General features: G+C 37.2%; 1 protein-coding gene across 1 annotated transcript in view; it reads left to right on the top strand.

Annotated features, from left to right (window-relative positions):
• Positions 1-24,771, top strand: part of PRSS12 (serine protease 12) — a 64,939-nt gene extending 40,168 nt beyond the window's left edge. The window contains exons 5-11 of the mRNA XM_049786898.1: positions 1,715-1,911; positions 5,785-5,926; positions 10,337-10,542; positions 14,459-14,537; positions 15,463-15,585; positions 22,027-22,307; positions 24,311-24,771. Coding sequence (XP_049642855.1) covers positions 1,715-1,911; positions 5,785-5,926; positions 10,337-10,542; positions 14,459-14,537; positions 15,463-15,585; positions 22,027-22,307; positions 24,311-24,618 — 1,336 coding nt within the window. The 3' untranslated portion in view covers positions 24,619-24,771. The remainder of the gene's footprint in view (positions 1-1,714; positions 1,912-5,784; positions 5,927-10,336; positions 10,543-14,458; positions 14,538-15,462; positions 15,586-22,026; positions 22,308-24,310) is intronic.
• The last annotated feature ends 1,139 nt before the right edge of the window (positions 24,772-25,910 follow it).

Raw genomic sequence — 25,910 nt, 5'->3', positions numbered from 1 at the left:
ATGGTCCCCTGAGCCTGCCAGGAGCGATTTCTGAGCATAGAGCCAGGAGTAACCCCTGAGCGCCGCCAGGTGTGACCCCAAAAAACAAAATGAAACAAAAAAAACACCAAAAAATAAAGTTCAATTCTGGGTCCAGTGTGATAGCACAGTGGTAAGGCGTTTGTCTTGCACACGGCTGACCCAGGACGGATCTATGTTCTATCCCCGGCATCCCAAGCTAGGAGCGATTTCTGAATTCATAGCCAGGAGTAACCCCTGAGCATCACCAGGTGTGACCCATTTTTTTTTTTCAATTTAGGGGCTGGAGAGATAGCACAGAGGTAGGGCGTTTGCCTTGCATGCAGCCGATTCAGGACGGATGGTGGTTCAGATCCTGGCATTTCATATGGTCCCTCGAGCCTATCAGGAGTGATTGCTGAGCACAGAGCCAGGAGTAACCCTTGAGCGCCACTGGGTGTGACCCAAAAACCCAAAAAAAATTTTTTTTAAATAGTATTGTTTTTTTTTCTCTTTATTTAAGCACCATGATTACATACGTGATTGTAGTTGGGGTTCAGTCACAAAAAGAACACCCTTCTTCACCAGGGCAACATTCCCACCACCAATGCCCCCATCTTCCTCCTTCCCCAACCCCACCTGTATTTGAAACTGGCATTCTATTTCTCTCACTCATTAACATTGTCATGATAGTGTAGTCATCTAACTACACTCACCACACTTTGTGGTGAGCTCCACACCAAAAGCTGGTCTTCCAGCCCTCATCTCTGTTATCTCTGGAAATTATTACAATAATGTTTTTTTCTTTTTCTTTAAACCCATAGCTGAGTGAGACTATTCTGTGCTTATCTCTCTCCCTCTGACTTATTTCACTTGACATAATAGATTCCATGTATACACATGTATAAGAAAATTTTATGACTTCATCTCTTCTTACGGCTGCATAACATTCCATTGTATATATGTACCACAGTTTCTTTAAGCCACTAATCTATTGAAGGACATCTTGGTTGTTTCCAAGATGGCTATTGTAAATAGCACTGCAATGAATTTAGGTGTGAGGAAAGATTTTTGTATTGTATTTTTGTGGTGAAAAAAACCTTTTATGTACTATCAAAAAGTGAATAGGAACACAAACATAATTTATTTGAGCTTAAAATTAATTATATTTATGCAATCTTATGAAAAGCTAAGAAATTATTCTAATTTTAATGGACTGCTATCCAAGCTTTATCAAAAACTTTAGCTATCTATGTGCTTGAGGAATCACTGAACTTTTATTTTGATTAAGGGGACACCAAAGAGTCCTAGAAGAGTCACTGAAATAAAATGAGCACAGATGCCTCATTATAGGCCAATATAAGTCAAATATTTTCATTTTCTTCTTCACCAAGGAATTTCTCAGTTTTTCAGATTTCATGGTTAGGAATTTGTGGTTTATCTCTTTGCACACACTCTGGTTAGTGAGTTAAATTGTACACAAAACACAAGTTTGATTATGGGAAAGGAAGTAATTTTAGTAACCCAATCAATCAGTCAGAAATTATTAATATGATCAAGGTGAGTAATGGAACAAATACTGCTATTAGAACTGAGTTGTCATGTTATGAGAGAAAACAAATGCTTACCCTCTGAAATCATGAGAATTATGTTTATTTTTGTTCTTTGAAACAAGAGACAGCAGTTTTACAAATGATGTCTACTTTCCTTGCTCTAGATATGGCAAGCAAGCCTCTGCAAACCATTTTCAAGAACGTACAGGAGTGATATGGTTGGATGATGTCAGCTGCTCAGGAAAGGAAACCAGTTTTCTTCAGTGCTCCAAGAAACAGTGGGGAAGGCATGACTGCAGCCACCGGGAAGATGTTGCTATCACCTGCTTTTCTGGCAGTAATGGGAACAGGCTTTCACTGGGTGAGGACTGACCACTGTTTGGGTATCTATAAGTCAGTAGACTCAACCTTCTACCCACTAAAGCATTTCTCATTATTGTAATCTGAATGTGGAAGAAAATAATCTTTTGAGTTCTTATTTCAAGAACTATTTTTCTTTATTTAGAAGTCTAAATGTCTAGGTTAAAAAGTCAATATGACTGAAAGATGGAATAAAGAAATTATAACCACTAGTTTCTTAGTAAATGGCTATCATTTACTTTGAATTCTAATGAGTTATTGCTCTGTTCCAACCTACATCTTCCAAGCTTCTCAATGGATTTCTAATTGAATTCATTGGATTAAATAGTCCACATATTATTTTAAGATGCTTTCTTAATCTAAAAAGCCAGATCCCTTACTTTCCAATTTTTTTTCAGTCTGATAGTTGGAAATGCCGTAACTTGCTCATCTAACAATATTGAAATATTTAAGGATAAAGTTTTCCCTTGTGAGTGGAAGGCAGCCCATATTCTTGTCAGAGTTGATATCCAAGGATGATTAAATTATTATGAATGAAAAAAATATGAGGAAGATATTCAGGAGACTTAGCAGAATGCTACCACAATTGCATTTATATCTGTGCCTGTATTTTTGGTGCATAAATATTAAAATAATCATATCAATTTTCATCTTCTTTGGCTTCATGGTTGAATTATCTCCTTATCTTTCAGTTTTGAGACTAAAATGGGAATCTTTATAATATAAAATAGAAGAACTTATTGAATTCTACCATATTATTTCTGTTATATATTTTGTTTTTTTTTCTAAGTAAATATTGGTTTCCTGCGTGAATCAAGAGCATTATACTACATAGAAATGCAATATTACTTCACTCCTGATATATGTTCTGCTTGGTTTCTTTTCATTTGTACTTTCATTCCTTTATTCTTATGGAGGATTTAAGCTCCTCCTAACATTATGTGGTACATGACTGCAGCTAGAAACAAAACTTTTCATTCTCAGATAGCAAGTATTTGAATCATAGCGTGAGTAGTTAGACATATTATTCTATGAGGATTCTTGGAGATGAAATACTGTATACTAAATGCTATAGCTGGAGTTTCTACACATATCTGCATATTTAAATATATCTCTGCAGTTAGGATGATTAATCTTTTCAGGTTTCCTGAAAATCTTAATTTCTCAGATTCTTGACAATTTTTAATTAAAAAGTTGAAAATGATACTTATTAATAAAACATGTGATCATTATTTTATATATTTTTGGTCCTAATTTTGGTAATGTGTCTCATTAATTATTAGTTTTTTTCTGAAGAACATTATGTCTGAGTCCATTCTCTTTTTAGAGTATAATCATATTTCCATTTTTTTCATCCTGAGAGGTCATTACTTTTCCACTAATCAAGAAAAACCATATGTTTAAATGAGAATAGTAATATAAATCACATAAAATTGAAGAAACTATAGGACAATTTTGTTTTCCCATGCATTTCTATTTATATATTATATTATAGTACCTATAAAACATGTATGTTATTACTGCCAGCACAAAACAGCAAGGGGGTACTTAAAGCATGGTTTTGTTATTCCATATAGCTTAAGTACTGAAAACATAATAATTTTGCAAAATGAATGTTAAAATTTATTTAAAATATTTTGTATATTACTTTTATAAAACACACAACTTATGCTTTAAAAACACACTTATTTATTTTTATGCTACATAAATATTGCCCATAAAAACACTGGGTTGGACTGTGGAAATCTCATTCCAAGTGCTTATGCATTGTTAATTTTGTTTTTTGTTTATTTTGTTTTGGGGGAGGGTTTTGGACCACACCCAGTAGCACTCGGGTTATTCCTGGCTCTATGTTCAGAAATCACTTCTGCCAGGCTGGGGAACCATATGTGATGCCAGGGATCAAACCTGGGTCCATCCCAGGTCAACTGCATAATGACTCGTACTGCTGTGCTATTACCCCAGCTCTCTGCATTGTTAATTTTGGAACAAAGACCTACAAATGTAAAGATGAAAATAGTTATTTCATGTTTTAACTTTTTTCACTGAGGATCCCTATTTCACCTTATCACTTTTATAAATGCATTATTATTATCAGGTGCATTATTTTAAATGTATAGATTCAAAGGTACTGTTTCTGAGATACCTAGTCACTCACACTCCTTATCATTTCAGCTAATAGTAGGTAGTACAGAGAACATATTCCATAACACTTGTTTATCTTGACTTTGCTGTGTTGATTTTATGCTTCTTAGTTTATGGTGTGAGTGTGATCAGGTATAGAAAGCAGGGAACAAATACTCTGGAGAAACACATCCAGTCACCTTTGCTCAGGAATGTAAGAAAGATGCACCTATTTTATCAAAAGATTTTTCCCCAATCAGCCAATATCAATTCAGTAACTTTATATATTGGCTTTAATATATTATATGTAAAATGGTCTTGTATTCATTGGCTGCCTGTCTACTTTCCCTAATTAGTTCTGATCATTTCACCAGATTTCATTTCTTTTCTCTCTGCTCTTACCAGTAAATTTGTGGGGTTCTGAAGGGGATTCTTCCCATAATTAGAAAACCAAATGTATGAATATCCATTTCCATGGCCTGTAACAAAAAACCACAGACTGATTGTCTCAAACAATGGATATTGTTGGCTTACAGTGCTGGATCCTAGGAGTTCAAAATTCTCATATGGAGTTAGACCCTTCTGAGGGCTATGAAGAAAGAATCCTTTTCAAGCTTCTCTCCTCGCTTGTGGGTGGCTGTCTTCAACAATGTCTCTTGATGTCTTCTTTCTATGTTTCTTTATAGACAAATTTTCCCTTTTAGTAAAGTCACCATCCCTAATGGGCTAGGCTCATAATAATAACTTCATAGCTTATCCTCATGATGCTGCAAGCCATAGTGAGTGTTTGCAGTCATACACCACCTCACCAGTGTTCAAAGATGTCCCAAAATTTCTGAAACCACAATTTAGATAAATTTCAATTTACAAAGTAGTTTCCAAACTTTTTTTGGGGAGGGGGCACACCTGAAGGTGCTAGGGGTTACTCCTGGCTCTGTGCTCAGGGATCATTCCAGGTGGTGCTCTGGGGACCATATGGAATGGCAAAGATCAAATTTGGGTCAGCCACGTGCAAGGCAAATGCCCTCCTTCTTGCCAGTTGTTCTGGCTCAGCTTCTCAACTTCTCATTTATATCTGTTTTTATGACTTAGGCTCTTCTTCTGGAATCAATAGTAAATAGGAAGCCCTAAATGGAAATTGTCCTCTGCCAGCATTTAATAATTAATGCCATTTGTGTATATTTATGCTTTGCTAGAAATCTTTGTTTTGTAGAATTAATATCCAGGTGTGTTTAAGGACAAATACGAAAGTAAAGAAATGAAGCAAAACAGATCTAAATTAATATATTACATTATTTAGGTGGTATGATAATATCATTTACAATTTTATGTTGATTAATTTACTAATTAATTCAACAACATTACTCCATGGCTTCTATATGTCAGACACTGGACCAAGAACTGGAAATTTGAGCAAAATGATGGTTCTGCCTCAAGGCTTCAAAAAATGTTGCAAAAGTGAATTAAAGAAAAATTTCATTTCTCCCCTCTGTTCTCTTCTCACTTTCCTTTTCTTGTCTTATGTCTTACAGACTCCCCTTCCTGCCTTTCCTCTTCTCTTTCCCCTTCCCCTCTTCTCCTTTCTTCTCCTTTCTTCTCCTTTTTCTTCTCTTCCTTCTCTCATTTTTCTTTATTATAATTTTATATTGCCCAGCTGATTTTATAGAATATTTAATAGCAAATTGCATTTTACAAAATCTTTCATATTTTCTTGTTTTGACTTTACTATCACTCTTAAATAATGACTTAGGTTTCTCAATCAGACTGATGGATGGAGAAAATAAGAAAGAAGGCCGAGTGGAAGTGTTTATCAATGGTCAATGGGGAACAATTTGTGATGACGGGTGGACTGATAAAGATGCTACTGTCATCTGTCGGCAGCTTGGTTACAAGTAAGGAAGCCTGAGTTACTTGATGAACAGTTGGGTGGTGGAGGACTTGTTCTCATAAGTTATTTTACACCTAAAATTCATTTACTTCATTCAGTGGAAAACACTTGCAGTATTCTGATTTGTTTCAGATAAATAGGTCTTTTAAATTTCTCCTTCACACAAGGATTATATGTGTACAAATAAAGCCTTTTAATAATAAAAGACTCTAATACTAGATTATTTATGTTCTTTCTGTCAAACCTGGGAGTCTCTTTCTTCTCTATGATTCATGTGTTAGCACTGTAGTCTTCCATGACACTGGAAGTTACAGTTGGTCGGCCACAACATTAGATCCATACTGTCAAGTCACTGTGCACAGTGAATTAGCAAATGATGAGCTATATTGCCTTCAGGGCTCAAGTTTAAGGAGAAAATTTTTTGTCTTCCTTCTTTTAGTTTTCATACTTATAAACAGTTGTGGTGGTTTTTGTTTTGTTTGTTTTGTTGTGTTTTTATTTTTTTGAGTAGTCTACTACCTTTTTATTTCTTTCATTATTTGAATTTTGGTTGGTGATGATGACTTCACTGTTTAAAATGACTTCCAAGATAGTTGCTAACCTGCTGTCTAGTTTTTCTGAACTCAAGATGGTAGAGATATTCATTATGGAGAAATGACAGTGTTATTCAGGTGTACTCAGGTATAATTTAGAGTTGAAAAAAAAAAGTGCCATTAAGTAGACCAGAGAAAAGGCCCTTGCTTACAGATTGAGAGCTGAAAAAAAAAAGTATCATCATCTTGGGAGACCTCCTTTGAGCCATGCAAATTTGTGAAAGCAAATTTGTGTATATGCAGATGACTGAAAATACAGCCAGGATTGACTTTGGAGTTGCTGATTCATGGAACGGGTTACAGGTTAGAGGGTTATAAAATTTCTGCTAATGTACATAAATAACCTCATTCTTCATAGTTGATTACTAATACTGACTTGTAGTTAAATGTATTGTTTTAATTATATATTTGTCTGTCTTAAACATCATTAAACTTTAATTTACTGTTTATAGGTAGAATACATTTTTACATTTAAATTAATAGAATAAAGCAAAATTAGCAAAATAGTGAACAAAAATGAAACAATTTATGAAGCTTTATTTTAATTAAAGTCCAAACATTTTTTTCTCACTTTATAATTTAGTTTATTTTCCATTGCTCAGATACTATTTCAGTTTACTATTCTGTTTTAGGACTAATTGTATACTAGTTTCCTTCTGGCCAATAGACTCATTGTTTGGGATACAAAATTTCAGTTTTCAAATAGATATATGACAGAGATGATCAGTTTTCAAAACATAGGGTAACAGTAGTTAGATTATTAGGTAAGATTAATCAATGATTTATTTTGTTACCTTTGCTTATCTACATTTTTATCTCTCATTTATTTGAAAATAAGTTTTTATGTCATATTCTCAGTGAATTGACTTATTCAAAACTAGTTATTATAGTACATTCCCTTGTTAAACAGGTTTCTTGGTTGTTTTTTTTTTCTTTTGGTATAGGTGGTTCAGAGAACCTTGTATGATCTTTGAAGAAATTAAGAAATATGTTGGGCCCGGAGAGATAGCACAGCGGCGTTTGCCTTGCAAGCAGCCGATCCAGGACCAAAGGTGGTTGGTTCGAATCCTGGTGTCCCATATGGTCCCTCGTGCCTGCCAGGAGCTACTTCTGAGCAGACAGCCAGGAGTAACCCCTGAGCACCGCTGGGTGTGGCCCAAAAACCAAAAACCAAAAAAAAAAAAAAAAAAAAAAAAAAGAAAAAAGAAATATGTCACACTTTATGCTCAAGTGTGTATCTAATTCAAGTTTATAACTGTATTTATGAAAATACATCTTACTTTGATTGCTTTCTTTATTTTTCATAAGTTTTAAAAAGCAGATTTTGGTCTACTTCATTATTTCCACTGAAATGGTAAATTTTGTTTGTTGAAATTTCAGTAATATTTCTGTCACAATTGTAAAGAACAGAAAGGAGATGTCTTTTTTGGTGATTTTTTAAATCTTTATCTTTTAAATATGTAAACTAGAATTCAAATTTACTACAATAAATTAGTTATCTCTATATGCGGCAGACATGGAAAAGGCCTGGTTTGATTCCTGGCATCCCAGGCAGAGAGATTGTATACAGTAAGGACCATGCTGTGTACACAGTGGACCCCAGGAATAAATCCTGAGCACCACCTGGTGTGGCCCTTAGAAAAAGCCAAAAAATTGGGGTGTGTTGTTTTCTCAACAGTGCTCAAAGGCTGTTCCTGGCTTAGGATGTGACAATGCTTGAGGGACCATATGTGGTACATAGATTGAAGGAGTTTGCTATATGTGAGGCAAGGGTTAAGAACCCTTGCACCATTTTTGAAATGGGATTCCAGATAAGAAAGTACTGAATCTTTTTTCTTGGAAATTTTACGGATCTTTAATAAAGCATTTGCTTATAGAAATTAACCTGGGAAACTTAAGCTGTCAAAAGACTTGGACTTTATGAATAAGAATTCCAGAGATTTTTCTCTCAGCCAGTTGTATCATACTTAAGAATTAGTCCTGGAAACTCCAAAGCTCCTAATAGTACTAGAGAAATATATTTTACCATGGAAGATACAAAAGTGAAATGGTAATAAAACAGAGAATGCAGGGCTGGAGCAGTAACACAGCAGGTAGAACATTTGTCTTGCATGTGGCTGACATAGGTTCTATCTTGGCATCCCATATGGTCCCCCAAATCTGCCAGGAGTAATTTCTGAGCATAAAGCCAGAAGTAAACCCTGAAGGCAACAGGGTGTGCTCCCCAAAACAATAATAGTTAAATTAAAAAACAAACAAAATAGAGAATGTGATAAGACATTATGATTATGGTAATAAGATCGATAAGCTTGAGTGAATAGCCAGACAGTAAAAAGCATTATTTAATGCTTTGCATGATGTCTGACAACATCTAGCATTATGAGTGTTGTTTATAGAGAGTGCATATGTTGATATTAGTTAAACTCATTAAATAGACTGTGATGGGAATATTACTCTGTTTGAGCTTTGTGTGACTCTATAAGCATACATTTAAATATGACATTTTCCCCATCACAGTCTATTTATTTGGTAGAACACATGCTTTAAAAGTATGTGTTGCTCTTGGATCTATCCCTGGACACCCCCCCCCCAACTTTCAAAACTTAATATTATGAAGATAATTTTCTTTTTTTCTTTTCTTTTTTTTTTTTTTTTTTTTGTTTTGGTTTTTGGGCCACACCCAGCGGTGCTCAGGGGTTACTCCTGGCTGTCTGCTCAGAAATAGCTCCTGGCAGGCACGGGGGACCATATGGGACACCAGGATTCGAACCAACCACCTTTGGTTCTGGATCGGCTGCTTGCAAGGCAAACACCGTTGTGCTGTCTCTCTGGGCCCAAGGATAATTTTCTTATAAATCTAAAATGACTACCTAAAATACTACTGTGAAAGATATGTAAGCCAATATGGTCAAAATAAAAATTATTAAAAAAAATCTAAAATGACTTTTGAACATGGCATTGTTTAAAATCTTTTATTCAAATCTTTAGTATTTGAGTATTTTAAAGAAGTATAAATGCATTATGCTTGTGTTTGTAGTTGTGGTTGTAGTTTTGGGGGCTTTATTCAGCAGTACTAGAGGGCAGGAGGCCAAAAAGGAGTGATCCTTGGCCATAGGAGTAACCCTGAGCACATCAGGGCATGATAAAAAAAACAACACTACTTTTTTTCTGCTAGAAATAATCATTTTTATTTTTAACTTCTAACATAGGCAAAAAATTTAGCTTTGAGATCCTTAGGTAATTATGAATTTCATAACTTTCCTGTCCGTATCACACCAATGATATGAGATTATTATGCTCTGTAAAGGGGTAAAGATTTTTTTTTTTTTTTTTGGTTTTTTGGGTCACACCCGGCGGTGCTCAGGGGTTACTCCTGGCTGTCTGCTCAGAAATAGCTCCTGGCAGGCATGGGGGACCATATGGGACACCAGGATTCGAACGAACCACCTTTGGTCCTGGATCAGCTGCTTGCAAGGCAAACGCAGCTGTGCTATCTCTCCGGGCCTGGGGTAAAGACTTTTGAGACAATTTTATTTTGCTTAAGAGTTTAAGGTTATTATGATTATTGTGACAAGTGATTAAATAAGCAATATTCTTCAGCAGAAATTAGAGACATTTGGTGTAGTGCTAAAACTGTGGATTGTGAAAATTTAAAGAAGACATGATTATTACCTTTCTTAAGTTTTTTTTACAGTCATCAAATAATTGTTTCTTATTGATGCTAATTTTAATATATAAAAAGGTTAATATAATTGCGAGTAAATATATGTTTTATCTAGATATAAAATTGATCGCCACATCCTATAAAATGCTGTTTCTAGGGGACCAGCCAAAGCAAGAACCATGGCTTACTTTGGGGAAGGAAAGGGACCTATTCATGTGGATAATGTGAAGTGCACAGGAAACGAGAGGTCCCTGGCTGACTGCATTAAACAAGATATTGGAAAGCACAACTGCCGTCACAGTGAAGATGCGGGAGTTATCTGTGATTATTTTGGCAAGAAAGCATCAGGTACCATTAACAAAGGTCAGTTCTCTTCTGCTGCACCACACAAGAGCAATAACTCAAATCCCCATTTCATTATATGAATGATTACTTTGATAACAAAAATCTCCCTTCATAGAATACATACAAAACCTTGTTCCTGGGCTAATACTTACAAGCATTACTTCCAAACACAGTTGCTTGCAGAAAGCTGACTGGAAAAGCTGGGTTTACAGACATCAGAGTGGGCTTAGAGAACCGGAGTGTTAAAGCTCTTTGCATACAACTGACCCTGTTTTTCATTGCACCACAAGGTCTCTTAAATAGCTTCAGGGCTCACTCCTGATCACAGAGCTAGGAGAGAACCCAAACACTGCTGGGTGCTACACAAAACAAAATAAACACAAAATTAAAAAGTCTTACCAGGCTTTACAATCACTGGGATCATCTACCTTTTTCATTCTGTTATTTCTGATTCATTCCTTCCCTTGATGTAATAAAACTTGAAAGTCTGGTATCCTTGAAGGTTCGAAATTGATGTTCACTTCCTTAAAAATAAAAAAAAAGGAACTAAAAAGTAAGTCCCATATGGTCCCCCATGCCTGCCAGGAGCTATTTCTGAGCAGACAGCCAGGAGTAACCCCTGAGCAAAGCCGGGTGTGGCCCCCCCAAAAAAAAAAACCAAAAAAAAAAAAAAGTAAGTCAGTGGTCCTTGGCATGTATTCCTGGCATCACTTGGTCCAGTTAAACTGTTTGGTCCAGTTGGCCAAATTTTGCAGGCAATAACCCCTGGGCTTCCTTATCTCGTGTCCAAAAATGGAAAGAGAAAAACAGTAAAAATGAATCAAAAGTTTCTTCTATTCTTACTGATATTTTAAACAATAACTTTAAGAATAATTTAAAAATTAACTTCTATAGATTTTAAAATCTTCTATAGATTTTTTTCTCTGTATTTAAAAAGTGTAAGAAAAATGAGAGAAAATATTTTGGCCTACTAAAATAATGGACATTGGACTGGAGGCATAGCACAGCAGTAGGGTGTTTGCCTTGCACGCGGCCGACCCCAGACAGATTCCAGTTTGATCCACAGCATCCCGAATATGATCCCTGAACCTGCCAGCAGTTACTTCTGAGTGCAGAACCATGAGCCCCTGAGCGATGCTGGGTGTGACCCAAAAACCAAGAACCCCACCCCCCAAAAAGGAAGTTTTATACTTGGGTAAGCATAATAGAATTAAAAGTTCTGTGTTAGTGGCTGGAGAGATGGCACAGTGGTAGGGTAGTTGCCTTGCATGCAGCTGACCCGGAAGGGATGGACCCGATTTGATTCCCGACATCCCATATGGTACCCCAGCCTGCCAGGGGCGACTTTTGAGTTCAGAGCCAGGAGTGACCCCTGAGTGCCACTAGGTGTGGCCCAGAAACCAACTAACCAACCAATCATTAAATAAAGTTAAAAAGAAAAAAAGTTCTGGGGCCAGAGAGCTAGCACAGCGGTAAGGCCTTAGGTGCAAAAGGACTTTGGTTCAAACCCCAGCATTCCATATGGTCCCCTGAGCCTGCCAGGAGCGATTTCTGAGCATGGAGCCAGGAGTAACCCCTGAGCGATGCAGGGTGTGACCCCAAAACAAAAACAAACAAATAAACAAACAAAAAAGTTCTGTGTTAACTTTTTGTGAAACATTCTATTTTGAATGAGAGAAGAGAAAATTTTGGAGAAAATTGTGGTTATCTTTTTCTTTTTGGGGGGGCCATATCTGGTGATGCTCAGGTGTTACCCCTAGCTATGCACTCAGAAATCGCTCCTGGCTTGGGAGACCATCTGGGATGCCACAGATCAAACAGAGGTCTGTCCTGGGTCAGCTGTGTGCAAAGCAAAAACGCCCTACTACTGCACTATTACTCTGTCCCCAAATTGTTTATATTTTTTATGAGAACCGTCAAGATGGAAATTGAAAGTCAGAATTTTGATACATTGACTTTTCTTCTAGTCATATGCATTTGTATTTGAGCATTCAGTTTTCTAACTTCTTTAAGAAATGTTAAAAATAATACAAAACAAATTAGATGTTTTCTAATATGAATCTTTGCTAAGGAATTGTTTAGTGTAGAGAAAGAATATTTATAACATGATAAGGTTTTGCAGTATATTGTATTCAATATATAGTAGATGCAAATTTATTAATATTAAATGTTGTACATTAACTTTAGACTAATTTTTCTAAATATTGATTAGAACTTATTCTTTCAATAATTTTTGGGGCAGCCACACCCAATGGTGCTCAGTGACAATATAATGTCATGATGATGAAATAACTCTGGACTTTCTTAGTTTAGGTTTATAAAGAAGTAGGAGGGCATAACATTTTACTATGCATGACTGTTACATTTTTTTCATTTCTTTCTTTCTTTTTTTTTTTTGTTTGTTTGGTTTTTTGGGCTACACCCTGTGACGCAGGAGTTATTCCTGGCTACACACTTAGACATTGCTCCTGGCTTAGGGGATGCTGGGTGATTGAACCACGGTTCGTCCTAGGTTAGCATGTGCAAGGCAAACACCCTACCACTTATGCCACCGCTCCGGCCCCACATTTTCCATTTCTTAAGGAAATTTATATAATTCAAAGAAGGAACTATATTTAATTGTAAACTATAAATTATTGAAAGAGAGATAGTGCAGGTATTAAGGTGCCTGCCTTGTATGCAGCTGATTCTCACTCATTCTTTGAGCACTGCCAGTATAATCCCTAAACTCAGATTCAGGGGTAGTCACTGAGCACTATTGAGTGTGGCTTCCCCCCCAAACCATCTGTATTATGAACAACCTTATAAACACAGTGTTTAAATAAAGTAAATAATTTAAAAAATAAAAAAAAATTTGGGTCAGTTTTTTTTGTTTTGTTTTTGGGCCACACCTGGTGATGCTCAGGGATTACTGCTGCTATATGCTCAGAGATTACTCCTGGCTCGGGGGACCATATGGAACGCCAAGGATCAAACCGAGGTCCTGGATCAGCCGCATGAAAGGCAAGCACCCTATCGCTGTGCTATCACTCTGGCTCCAAGGTTTTTTTTTGGGGGGGGAGAGGGGGTCACACCCAGCAGTGCTCAGGGGTTAGCCCTGGCTCCACGCTCAGAAATCGCTCCTGGCAGGCCTGGGGGACCACATGGGATGCCGGGATTCGAACCACCGTCCTTCTGCATGCAAGGCAAATGCCCTACCTCCATGCTATCTCTCCAGCACTCCCCCATTTTTTAATTTAGGAGCCAATGGAACTACAGGAGTTAAGGCACTTGCCTTGTTCTCTCATTTAACGAAGGCAACAATTTACAATTTTCTTATTTTATTTGTACATAAACTCCAGAACAGCTTAGTAGTTAATCAACAGAGGTTGAGGTGTAGGTCACTAGGGGTCAGTTCTTCAGCAGCCTATGAAAATACATCAGAGGTAAGTGAAGAAGGCATCCTGAAGTTCCTCCCTTGCTTACAGAATTGTTGCCTTGGTTAAATAAAGTTGTTTATAATACAGCTATTTTTTCACAGTTACAAAATTCTTAATGATTGAGTTTCAGTCATACAATATACAACACCTTTAACCAGTGCACATTTCCCATCATGAATATCCCAGTAACCTGCCCCCCCTCCACTTTTCCCCTGTCTATGGGCAGATATTCTCTCTCTCTCTCTCTCTCTCTCTCTCTCTCTCTTTCTCTCTCTCTCTCTCTCTCTCTCTCTCTCTCTATTTTCTTTTTACACACTGTGGTTTGCAATACTGTTGCTGAAGGGGTATCATGCCTTCACTTTATCTCCTTCATTTTATTTTTCTTATAGGAAAAACTATCCTATAATTCAAGGACATAAAATTCTTTTAAATACAGGAGGATGGAGCAGGGGGATGTATTTGAACTCCTTTTTCAGCAATATGCTAGTTTGATTAATAATCTTTTTCTGCTTCAGAGACCTTGTCTTCTGTCTGTGGCTTGAGGCTACTACACCGTCGGCAGAAGCGGATCATTGGTGGAAATAATTCCTTAAGGTAATAAAGTTTCTTCAGGAGAGCTTTTTCAGAATTAAAATTATTTATAGATGGACAGGGTTATAAAGCAAAATTTTATACTATTATAGGAAGGAGTTATTGAACCCACTTTATTTTATAAATTACCTTGAGATTCCTTTGATAATCTCACTGTTCTTTGACATACATTTACTGTAGACAGCTCATGTTCTTCTCTCACAGTCTCCCAACTTCAACATTTTATGGAGCAGATGTGCTGCTGAAAATTTGATAGGAACCCTGGAAAAAAGTATATCACTATGATGATTCATTTAATTTCAATGAAATTAAATTTCATTAATTTTAATTAAATTCATTTAATTTCAAATGTCTTTGGACTTGTTGATTTTATATCATTGTTGATATGTGTGTGTGTGTGTGTGTGTGTGTGTGTGTGTGAAATCAGCAGCTTGGGGCCAGTGAGGTGGCGCTAGAGATAAGGTGTCTGCCTTACAAGCGCTAGCCAAGGAAGGACCATGGTTCGATCCCCCAGCATCCCATATGGTCCCCCAAGCCAGGGGCAATTTCTGAGCGCTTAGCCAGGAGTAATTCCTGAACATCAAACGAGTGTGGCCGAAAAAAACAAAACAAAACAAACAAAAAAGGAAAAATCAGCAACTTGCTTTAGTAAATGCTTATTCAGGTTGTTTAGGAGAAAGAATGTGAGAAAATACACTTTAAATTGTGAACTATACAGAAGACTCAACTAGTTTTCAAATATATTTCAGATGAGGATGCACACAGATGCAATTCTGGAGGGTGGTCAGCTCAGAGTTGGGGGTGGGAAAATCCTCCTCAAAGCAGAAAGAATCTTATTCCTTAGAGTTTTTGTGTCCTTGTTAGACTGATACTTTTTGTGGTGTTTCTGCCTTTACCAAAGCTGGCATGTGACTTACTTTCTTCTTAGGGGTGGTTGGCCTTGGCAAGTGTCCCTCCGACTCAAGTCATCACATGGCGATGGTAGACTTCTCTGTGGGGCCACACTCCTGAGTAGCTGCTGGGTCCTTACAGCTGCTCACTGCTTCAAAAGGTATGTGTCTGCCATCTCAGGTGCCTCCATTTAGTCTTCAGTGGCCTGTTTTTTCAATCCCTACTTTCTCTACAAAATCTTGGAAACATAGGGGTCAGAATCCAGCTATAGGCTTCTCATTTTATAGAGCCTGTTCTCTGGCTTTCCTTCTTGTCCTGAGATCTTTGGTAGGCTCTGGTAATTACCATTTTTTCCAGCAGGAATTTTGATATTTATTTTAAAATTCTATGTCCCTACTCTAGATATAGAAGAATTTGGAGCTGAAGTTTGGTGCTTGCACTTTCATCAAGCATCTCAGATGGCTTTTTGGGGGGGGAAGGGCGAGAGTCACACCTGATTGTGTTTAGATCTTGCTCTTGGCTCTGTGCTCAGAGTTTACTCCAGTCTCTGTGTTTAGGGATCTCTTCTAGTGGTGCTCAGTAGGGATCCTATTTGGTGCCAATGTAATTGACTCAACCCAGGGATTGAATCTAGGTCAGCTGTCTGTAAGGTGCTGAGTGCATAAAATAACAGATGTGAATTTTTGGATAATATGAGCAAAATGTAATGGAGTTAACAGGATACTTGTCACATTCAACATATTAATTATGAAACTGAAAATGGACACTTATGATAAGTTAATTATACTCTTGAGTGCCAGGAGATTGGGAAGGCAAGGAAGATAGGATTCATTTTTATAAAGAAATATTGACAGGCTGCTTCTAATAAGCAGGAGTGAAGAGGAACAGAGTAAAATGCTGGTTTTAGCTCCGGGAAATGTGGCTCAGATGCAGCACAAGTAATAGGTTTTAATATAAGTCAGCAACATAATGTTGCCTACAAAGTTAATCAATCTTGGGAAACACAGACAGAACAGTGTGAACAAAACACTTGTAAATCGATATTAATGTGCTCAAACTGTTGTTGAGGACAATAACCCTGTCATGATCAAACCAAGAGAACTGTGCTAAGTTCTGGAAACTAAGGAACAAGGAAATTTGGCCCAGTGCATGGAGAAAGGCAGTTAGAAGGGAGGTTGCATGGGCTGGGCTTAGCTTTGTTTTCTGATGTTTCAAATATTACTGATGTTAAGGTCATTAGGACTATAAGGGATGCTGGTGATGAAATCTGGGTCAGCTGCATGCAAGACCTTACCCACTCCATTCCCAATGAGGGCAGTTTAAAGATGAACAGGGCTAATGGTGGGAGGAAGAGTGAGTTCTGTTCTGGAGTCAGTTTGAGCAGAGAGGCTGGACTCTATATAAGGTTGAAACAGATGGTAGATAATGAAAAATATTTAGAGCATAAAGTACATAGTATTTTGGAAGGATGTCAGTTACTGACTAGAATAGCAACTCTGCACTTATGTCATGGACTTAGGCAGAAAACCTGGAATATCAGGCTAATGCATTTCATTCATTTGGCAGTGGAACACTACCAAGGTGTTTGAGCCTTGAAATAATGACCATAGGGGTTTGGGAGATGACTGAAAGGGCAAGTTTGCATGCTTTGCATGTGGGAGTCCTGAGTTTCATCGCTGGAATCACATAGTTCTCCATGCACTGAGACTGAAGTAATCTGTTTAGCGTGGTGTGCCTGGTATGATGCAACCAAAATTAAATTTTAAAATTTTGTAAATATGAGCATAAGGGAGTTTTGGGAGATTAATTAGTTATAAATATAACTAGACTGAGATGTTTATAGTGAGAAGAAAAATTGTGAGGGTTATGGAAGTATTTTATAAATTGTAAAATTCGGGGCCGGAGAGATAGCATGGAGGTAAGGTGTTTGCCTTGCATGCAGAAGGACAAGGTTCAAATCCCGGCATCCCATATGGTCCCCTGAGCCTGCCAGGAGTGATCGCTGAGCACTGCTGGGTGTGACCCAAAAACCAAAAAAAAAAAAAAAAAAAAAAAAAAAAAAAGAAAAAGAATTAAAAATAAATAAAATAAATTGTCAAATTCAAAACCATGGTGCACTATTATGTTGGATATAAGAATGGAATTAAGAATTAGTGTTAGCAAAATTAGGGAATTTGGGATCACTCTATTATACTGACCAGAAGAAAAGAATGAGGTAGAAAGCTGTAGTGAGTATGGCAGGCCATTCTTGGATTTGGAATTTAGGCAAAGTAAGTCAGTGAGTCACTGTATATTATTTTCTTATCCAAGAGTTCTTGTCTTCTGAAAGACAAAGTGATATGCCTGATACCCTTTTCAGTAACAGTATTGAAAAGTGTAGTGCCTAATAAAGAAGAGAGAGAGAAAGAGAAAGAGAAAAAACAAGAGAAGAGGGCATAGTGGGACACCGGAGGAAAACTGCGGACACTCACTGGTGCCAGGAATTGTGCACTGGTGAAGGGACGGGTGTTAGAACATTATATGGCTGAAATTCAAGTGTAAACAGTTTTGTGACTGTGTATCATGGTGATTCAATTACAATTTTTATTATAATTTAAATTTAAAAAAGAAAAAAATAATAAAAGTAAAAAAAAAGTCTGTCTTTCGAGTCATTGCTAAGACTCATAAGAGTTCAACTACTGAAATTCCACTTGAGGCTAATTGCCTTATATTTTTCTCTTTGTTAAATGCTTGGATTTGTTTGTTTAAATGACATTATTCCTCCCTTGACCTGCTTTTACTTGATTATTGCTTAAGGTCTAATTTGTGTTTATCAATTAAGTGCCTAGTGTATTATTTGGCATATAGTAGATACTCCTCAATGATTGTTGCATGATGAAAGCAGTGTTTAGTTGCCACAGAGTAGATATATTTAAGGGCATTAGATTCTTCAGAGAATGGTAGTATTTTAAACTTGGATCAACAGATAATTCCTTCCATATGTCATTCTAAATTTCTTCCTATTACATAGGCAGGATAAAGTAGTTGTTTATAAAGCATAGAAGCAGATTATGATATATAAGATTTTGATTTGCTTTGAATTTAATGACTCAATGTGAATACAAATTAATTTGTTTTGAAACTGCTAAAATAAGTTATGTAAAATATCTTATGTAGCATTTGCTACATAGTCTTGGCACCAGAGAGATAGCATGGAGGTAAGGCATTTGCCTTTCATGCAGAAGGATGGTGGTTCAAATCCCGGCATCCCATATGGTACCCCAAGCCTGCCAGAAGCGATTTCTAAGCGTGGAGCCAAGAGTAACCCTGAGCGCTGCTGGATGTGACCCAAAAACAAAAACAAAAATTCATAGTCTTATCATTTTTGAAATGCTTTAGGAAGCTACAACACACATCTTTATTGCAATAAGTTTATTAAAACACACAGGAAAATGTACCAGTGATTAGAACAAAAACAAAACAAGTTTGTTTTTTTTAGGCTCAAAGACTTAGTTTTCACAGCACTTCTTTTTATCATAAGAAGCACTAAGATTTGCAAAAGTAGATTTCCTCTAGAATTGTAGAAATTGTAGTATAGAAGAACTGTAGTTAGGTTCTAAAGCAACCCTTCTTTTAGATTTCCTGGGTGTCTAGTTTATGGTGTAGCTGTAAGGGGACCCAAATATCTCAAATTTTGTTAGAAATATTTCTATTTGTATTCCCTCTACTTTAGCTTCTGGATTTCTGTACATGTAACTTATTTGATATTCTTCAGTGCCTAATTTTTGCAGTGATGATACAAGTCACTGCTCCTAAATAGTCATTTCTGAACATAAGGTATAAAGTATTATTACTTTCCATGTTATTTTATTACACAGGATGGCAGCTTATTTGGTATGTGTTGTCTTCATAGAATAGTGACTTGTTTATGTAGATGTTACGCCAGAAATTATCTGAGGATAGTGGAAGGAGGGCACCAGAGTATGGTTATTTTAGGTTGGCCATCTGTTACATTTATTTTATAGTGCTTAGGAATAACTACTGGCAGGCCTTAATGTACCATGCTATGCTGGGGATTGAACCTGGGCCTCCTGCTTGCAACAACTGATAAAGTTATCTTATTGCTTCCTACAGGAAATAATGTCCTGTTTTTACAGGACAAGGAAACTTTATTTAAGGTGAACTAAGATCTACTAATTTAATCTGTCCATAGCTTTACTTGGTGTGAGGCATTCAAAATTCATGCCAGTATAACACAGATAACTAAGTTTTTAAATTATCATTTAAAGATCATCAGTGTCCTCTTTCATATTTTTTCTAGTGTTAATGTAGTGCAGATTTTGGAATGCTATATCCTTCTGACAGTTTGAAATGAAAACATGGATAAATTTTTTTCTGGTAAAGTTTTTTTTTTCTGTGAAACTTATACAGTTTAAAATAAATTGCTTACTTTCTTTTGCTCTTTTCTATTCTAAATTATAACCACAAGTACCACAAAATGAGTCTCTGTTGGCATAGCAATATAAAAGAGGGAAATTCCTGAGTATTAAATTAATGCCTTATAATTGCTTGCTCTGATAACAAGCACCATTTTGGAGGAAAGGCTTACTTGAAATAAGGGGCAATTTCTACAGTTCCAAGACTATGATTTTAACTTGATTTTGTCTTTTTTTTTGTTTTTTTTGTTTTTTGGGTCACACCAGCAGCGCTCAGGGGTTACTCCCGGCTCTATGCTCAGAAATTGCTCCTGGCAGGCTTAGGGAACCATATGGGATGCCGGCATTCGAGCCGCTGTCTATCTGCATGCAAGGCAAATGCACTACCTCCATGCTATTTCTCCAGCCCCTTGATTTTATCTTTTTACTAGGACTACTTTGGGACAGAACACTGTCAGATTGTTTCTCTGAAAATTATAAATGTCTACCTTTGTAATTTGGAAATTAAGGCACAGTGGAAATATGTCTTAGTTTTCAAGAAGAGGGATACATTAGGTGCATAAGTCCCATCATGATCTAGTAGATGGCAGGCGCCTAAAGAATATATTATTAATACCACCAGTCAAATTAAAACTTTTCTTAGAACACATGTCATATATGTATACAGTAAACATGCATATTAATATGCATGTATGCACACATTTAACAGTAAATATATAGTTGCAGTGCAAGGTTTTAGAGAATTTTGTTTTGTTCTAACAATCAGAACAACTTGTACAAGAAATCTCAGCGAGCCACTCAGTTAATTCATGTTTTGAGATTCATTCAAACAACAGAGGAAAAGCAAATTGTAGCAGTACACATGCTGATGTAAAATACTGACTTTTTTGAAGTGTAAAAATGTTTAAAAAGTGTTGAATGTTTAAAACTCACAAAGAATATAACCCTGCAACCGGAATCACCACCCCATTTTAGTTTTGAATTCTAATCTTCGATGGTAGTTTGTCTCAGATCCTCTCTTGCTCAAGCTTGTCTGGAAATTTCATCATTTTTATTTGAGGGGGAGTTGAAGGCGTTTGAGCAAAGCAAACAACCCAGTGGTGTGTCAGCCAAAACCAGAACATTTGCCTTAGAAGCATGAATCTAATAGAATCTATCAAAAGAACAAAAGCTTAATATATTGAAAAGAAAACTTGATCAGTTTTCTCAAGAAGCCTGGTAAACATAATCCATAATAAACACTTTGAAGTTAGTCGTATTGGGAACCTCAGCCAAAATACTATTCTTTTTTGTTGCTTGACGAGCATGTTAGTTTGGGGTAAAAATAGCTGCACAAATCTACTGGATCTCAGGTCCTACAGTATGTATGTGTAGTCTCACATGTTGATATTTACTTTAATCCCTTAGGTTGTTTATTTCAACCAGTGAAATTACGGGCATGCAGGAACAGGAGTTATCAGATGTCTTTAAGCCTTTGGTTCTGTGATGCAGCCCTGACTCTCTACTCCTACATTAGCTGTATTCATTTAATGTTAGGAGACATTGTGTGATCTGTGTATTTGTATTTTTTTTAAAGCAGTATAGAAGATTCTGATATAAAGCCAGCATTAACATTAGATTTTTGAAAAATGAAAAAATAGAAAATTTTATGATATTGTTTTAAGAGTTGGTGAAATGTCTGCTATCATTAAATTAGGGATAAAAGTACGTATGTGGATTGGATGTCTTCCCAAAGTTTAGTCTATTTATATAAGAACTTTCAGTGCCAACTGCTTCACTGAGTACTGAAATCCAGAAGTGAGCATGGTGTGGTTGGTTTGAAACGTTAGCAGCATTAACTGCATGGGAAGATCTGGTGGCTTAACAAGTCCTAGAAAATGATATAAATGCCTATGACAAATATTACTATACTGGAAACTTTCAAATGGATTGACTCATTTTCAGGTAAAGCAAGGGATTGGGAAGAGGTCTCCAGGTAATATTTACCTGGGTGAAGCCATAAATGAATAGGAGTGATGGATGGATTTCAAGTACAGGACTGAACGTAGGGGGAAGCTAAGGGAAATGAAAGGTTAAATTTGCAAAGAGAACTAATGGTTTGGTGTAGCGGCCTCCTACGCTGACCTGATGGTGATTGATTTCCAGCACCTGAAATAAACCCCTCAATATCTATTTCTGCCTCTCAGGTATGGAAACAACTCTAGGAACTATGTTGTTCGGGTTGGGGATTATCATACTCTGGTGCCAGAGGAGTTCGAAGAAGAAATTGGAGTTGAGCAGGTTGTGATTCACCGAGCATATCGACCAGACAGTAGTGACTACGATATTGCCCTGGTTCGATTACAAGGACTGAGAGAGCAATGTGCCAGGTTCAGCAGCCACGTCTTGCCAGCCTGCTTGCCACGCCACAGGGAGAGACCGCAGAAAACTGCCTTCAACTGTTACATAACAGGATGGGGCGATACAGGTACAGTAAATACAGAGATGCAGGCACTTTTCTGTGCCTAGGACTATCCTGGCATTTGAATGGAAACTGTGTAGGAAATCTTGAGGTATACTCTTAGATTCCTGGGAATTCTGACAAGGTGTGATGCACAACTGTAATTTTGCTTCCAAGTCTCAGTGCTGTCACATCTGATTGGAACTGTAAATAGTACAAGCTGACAGAAATGTTTGTGGTGTTGAATTGATTCTTCCACTTTTAAGGTCCAGTCAAATTCCTAGGTGAATACAAAATAAGAGATTTTCATGCTTAGTTTTCCCAGACTTGGGCTTGACAGTCTAGTCTACAAAACTTTGCAAGGGAGATCTTTTTGGAACTAAACCTTGGAAGAGAATTTATAGTAGACAGAGCTGGCGAGGTTGAAGTGGAGAGATATACTTAAAGACATTCTAATTATTTTCTAGGCCAGAGAAGTAGTATAGTGGGTAGTGTTTATGTAGCTGACCTGGATTCTGTCACTATAGCCATATGGTTCAAGACCTGCCAGGAATAATCTTTGAGCACTGCTCAAGTGAACCCCAAACCAAACAAACAAAAAATCTCCCCCAAATCCTACTTTCCAATATCTGCCTCCTAAATTCCAAGTTAGTATTTTATTTATTTTTTTCATTTGTTTTTGGGTCACATCCAGCAGTGCTCAGGGGTTACTCCTTGCTCTGTGCTCAGAAACCACTCTTGGCAGGTATGGACGGGGACCATATGGGATGCAGGGATTCGAACCACCATCCATCCTGGACTGGTTGAGTGCAAGGCAAACGCCCTGCTGCTGTGCTATCTCTCTGGCCCAGTATTGTACTTTTATGTTCTTGGTTAAATGCAGCTTTTTGTACTACTCATCAGTGTACATAAAAAGTGCTTACTGGAAATGGATTCAGCTCTCTTGAATTAGATGCTCAGTTCACAAGACTTTAAGTCACTGTTCTCTATTATGTACAGAATCAAATTTTTGGGGAAAAAAAAAGCATTATTCTCGTTAATTTCATGATTTAGTAACTATTTATTCTATCCCATTGAACATTAAATCTGGACAATAAAGTAAAATTTAAAAACATTATACTAATTTTCCAGTGGTAGAAATAAAATCTCAGGCACTGGTGGAATTTAGATTCACAAATAGCATCAAGATTATTTATGTCCCAGCTCACACGAAGCTCACCAGTGATGAGTGCAGTTAGAGAAATAACTGCATTGGGGCCAGAGAGGTGGCGCTAGAGGTAAGGTGTCTACCTTGTAAGCGCTAGCCAAGGGGTGATTCCTGAGCACTTAGCCAGGAGTATCCCCTGAGTATCAAACAGATGTGGCCCAAAAAAACAAAAAGAAAAAAAAATAACTGCATTGAGAACTATCATAACAAAGTGAATGAATGAGGGAAGTAGAAAGCCTATCTAGAGTACAGGTGAGGGTGGGGTGAGGAGGGAGATCAGGGACATAGGTGATGGGAATGCTGCATTGGTGAAGGAGGGGTATTCTTTACATGACTGAAACCCAAGTATAATCATACTTGTTATTAAGGTGTTTAAAGATATCAATAAAAAGATTATTCATGTTAATCATTAGCAAAAAAAAATGCAATCTTTCCAAAGTACTAACATCAAGCAGTTGTTAAATATTTTGCTTCTGAATCATCCTTGGCCAATACCTTACTATTATTCACATCATTGCTATGGATGTGCTCATTATAAAATTAAGACTTAATTCTTGGTGTAGTGTCCATAATCTTAAATGGATTATGTGGCAGCATTTTGTAACACTAGCTCCAGCTTCCATAAGATACTCTAGTTTGCAGAGCTAATTACTATGTGGTCTCAGCTTGTGTGCCCAAGAACCATGAGGTTATTTATCTTCACTTTGAAGTGCCTTAACCCAGCAGTTTACCCATTTCTGATATCAAATCCCTAAACACTAATAATTAATTGGCTCCATGTTGAGAAAAGTGAAAAAAAAAAAATTTTTTTTTTTCCCACTAGGACGAGCCTATTCAAGAACCCTTCAGCAAGCAGCCATCCCCTTACTTTCCAAGAAGTTTTGCGAAGAACGATATAAGGGCCGGTTTACAGGAAGGATGTTATGTGCTGGGAACCTCCAGGAGCACAGCCGTGTGGACAGCTGCCAGGGTGACAGTGGAGGGCCACTCATGTGTGAAAGGCTAGACCACAGCTGGGTTGTGTATGGGGTCACTTCCTGGGGATATGGCTGTGGTGCCAAGGACTCACCTGGTGTTTATACCAAAGTCTCAGCCTTTGTACCCTGGATAAAAAGTGTCACCCAGTTATAGTTCATGAAAGACCTTAGCCCCTTTTAGGGCTCAAGATAATGGAACATTTTGCTATGTTGTAAGAACTGTGTATTCCCTTGTTTGATAATGTGATGTCAACATTTGATTACAGATACCTCACTAATATTTCATCTTTGCAGTCTTATAGGTTAGACACAATGTTCATTTTAATCATTCAGTTAAGAAATTTACCCATGACACAATGGAACCTCAAGAGAACTTAGGAACCATCCATGCATTATTTGTTCCACATTCTAATCCATCCTGGCCCCTTGATCTTTTTCTCCTAAATGAAAATGAAAGTTCCCTCAGCATTCTTCATGACTCAGTTCCCACAATGGGATATTCAGGTTACTTCCTCTATCAAGGTGCTTTTAAACTTCACCTGCCAGGCAGCTCCAGTTCCCCAGCACCCAAAACACACGCGTTTTATCAAGGCACAGAAAACTTGCTTTTGGAATTCTGTACATAGCATTTATATACCAGTCATTTGCAAAAGCCTACTAATAGCACTTGCTTTAAAGCAGGGGTCTCAAACTTGTGGCCCTGCCCTAGAGGGATCTTTTTGTTTTTAGTTGAGTCACCCCCCAATGTTCAAGGCTTACTACTGACTTTGCCTCCTGTGGCCCACAGGTAAATTGAGTTTGAGACCCCTGCTTTAAAGCCTGGGTCAGCCATTTGCAGGGCAAAACACCCTACCCACTCTACTACTTAGCCTAAAACTAATTAACTCCTACTTATTTAGTCCTATACCAAGATCCTCCCTTCAGGGAGAAATAACTTCTACACTCTAAAAACCTCTCGACATGGCCTCCTAATTTCCCAGTTTCACAAAGTGAAGCGACTGGCTACAGATCCTTACAGAATATTTTTATTTTGGGGTAGCAAAGCATCTTTTGTTTGAGAAAGGATAATCATGGCCCTAAAGCAATTTGTTAAACCTATTTAATTCTACTTTCCTCATCTGGTGGAGATTTATATTCACCTTTGTAAAAAAACAAAAAACCACATAACCCTTTAGCTGGTGCTTATCCAAAAATATATAAAGCTGGTTGATTTATATAACTTTGCAGAGTAGCATGGACATACCTAAATGCTCAAAAATTTCATAGAGCAAATAGTTAATCATCACAATAGATTACTGAGCTGATAGGATCAAACCCCAGTGCCCTTGAGTTCAACTTACCCATCTCAAGTGCTATCTCAGCTCTACAAGTAGGCAGCTTGTGTAAAATGTGCTTTCTAGCCAACTAAATCATCATTACAATGAAAATGACTTGGTTTGTATAAAG

This window comes from Suncus etruscus, chromosome 14 (genome assembly GCF_024139225.1).
Source record: "Suncus etruscus isolate mSunEtr1 chromosome 14, mSunEtr1.pri.cur, whole genome shotgun sequence".
Classification (NCBI taxonomy): Eukaryota; Metazoa; Chordata; class Mammalia; order Eulipotyphla; family Soricidae; genus Suncus; species Suncus etruscus.
The sequence above is the reverse complement of the archived record's forward strand: the minus strand, read 5'-3'. Positions and strand labels throughout refer to the sequence as shown.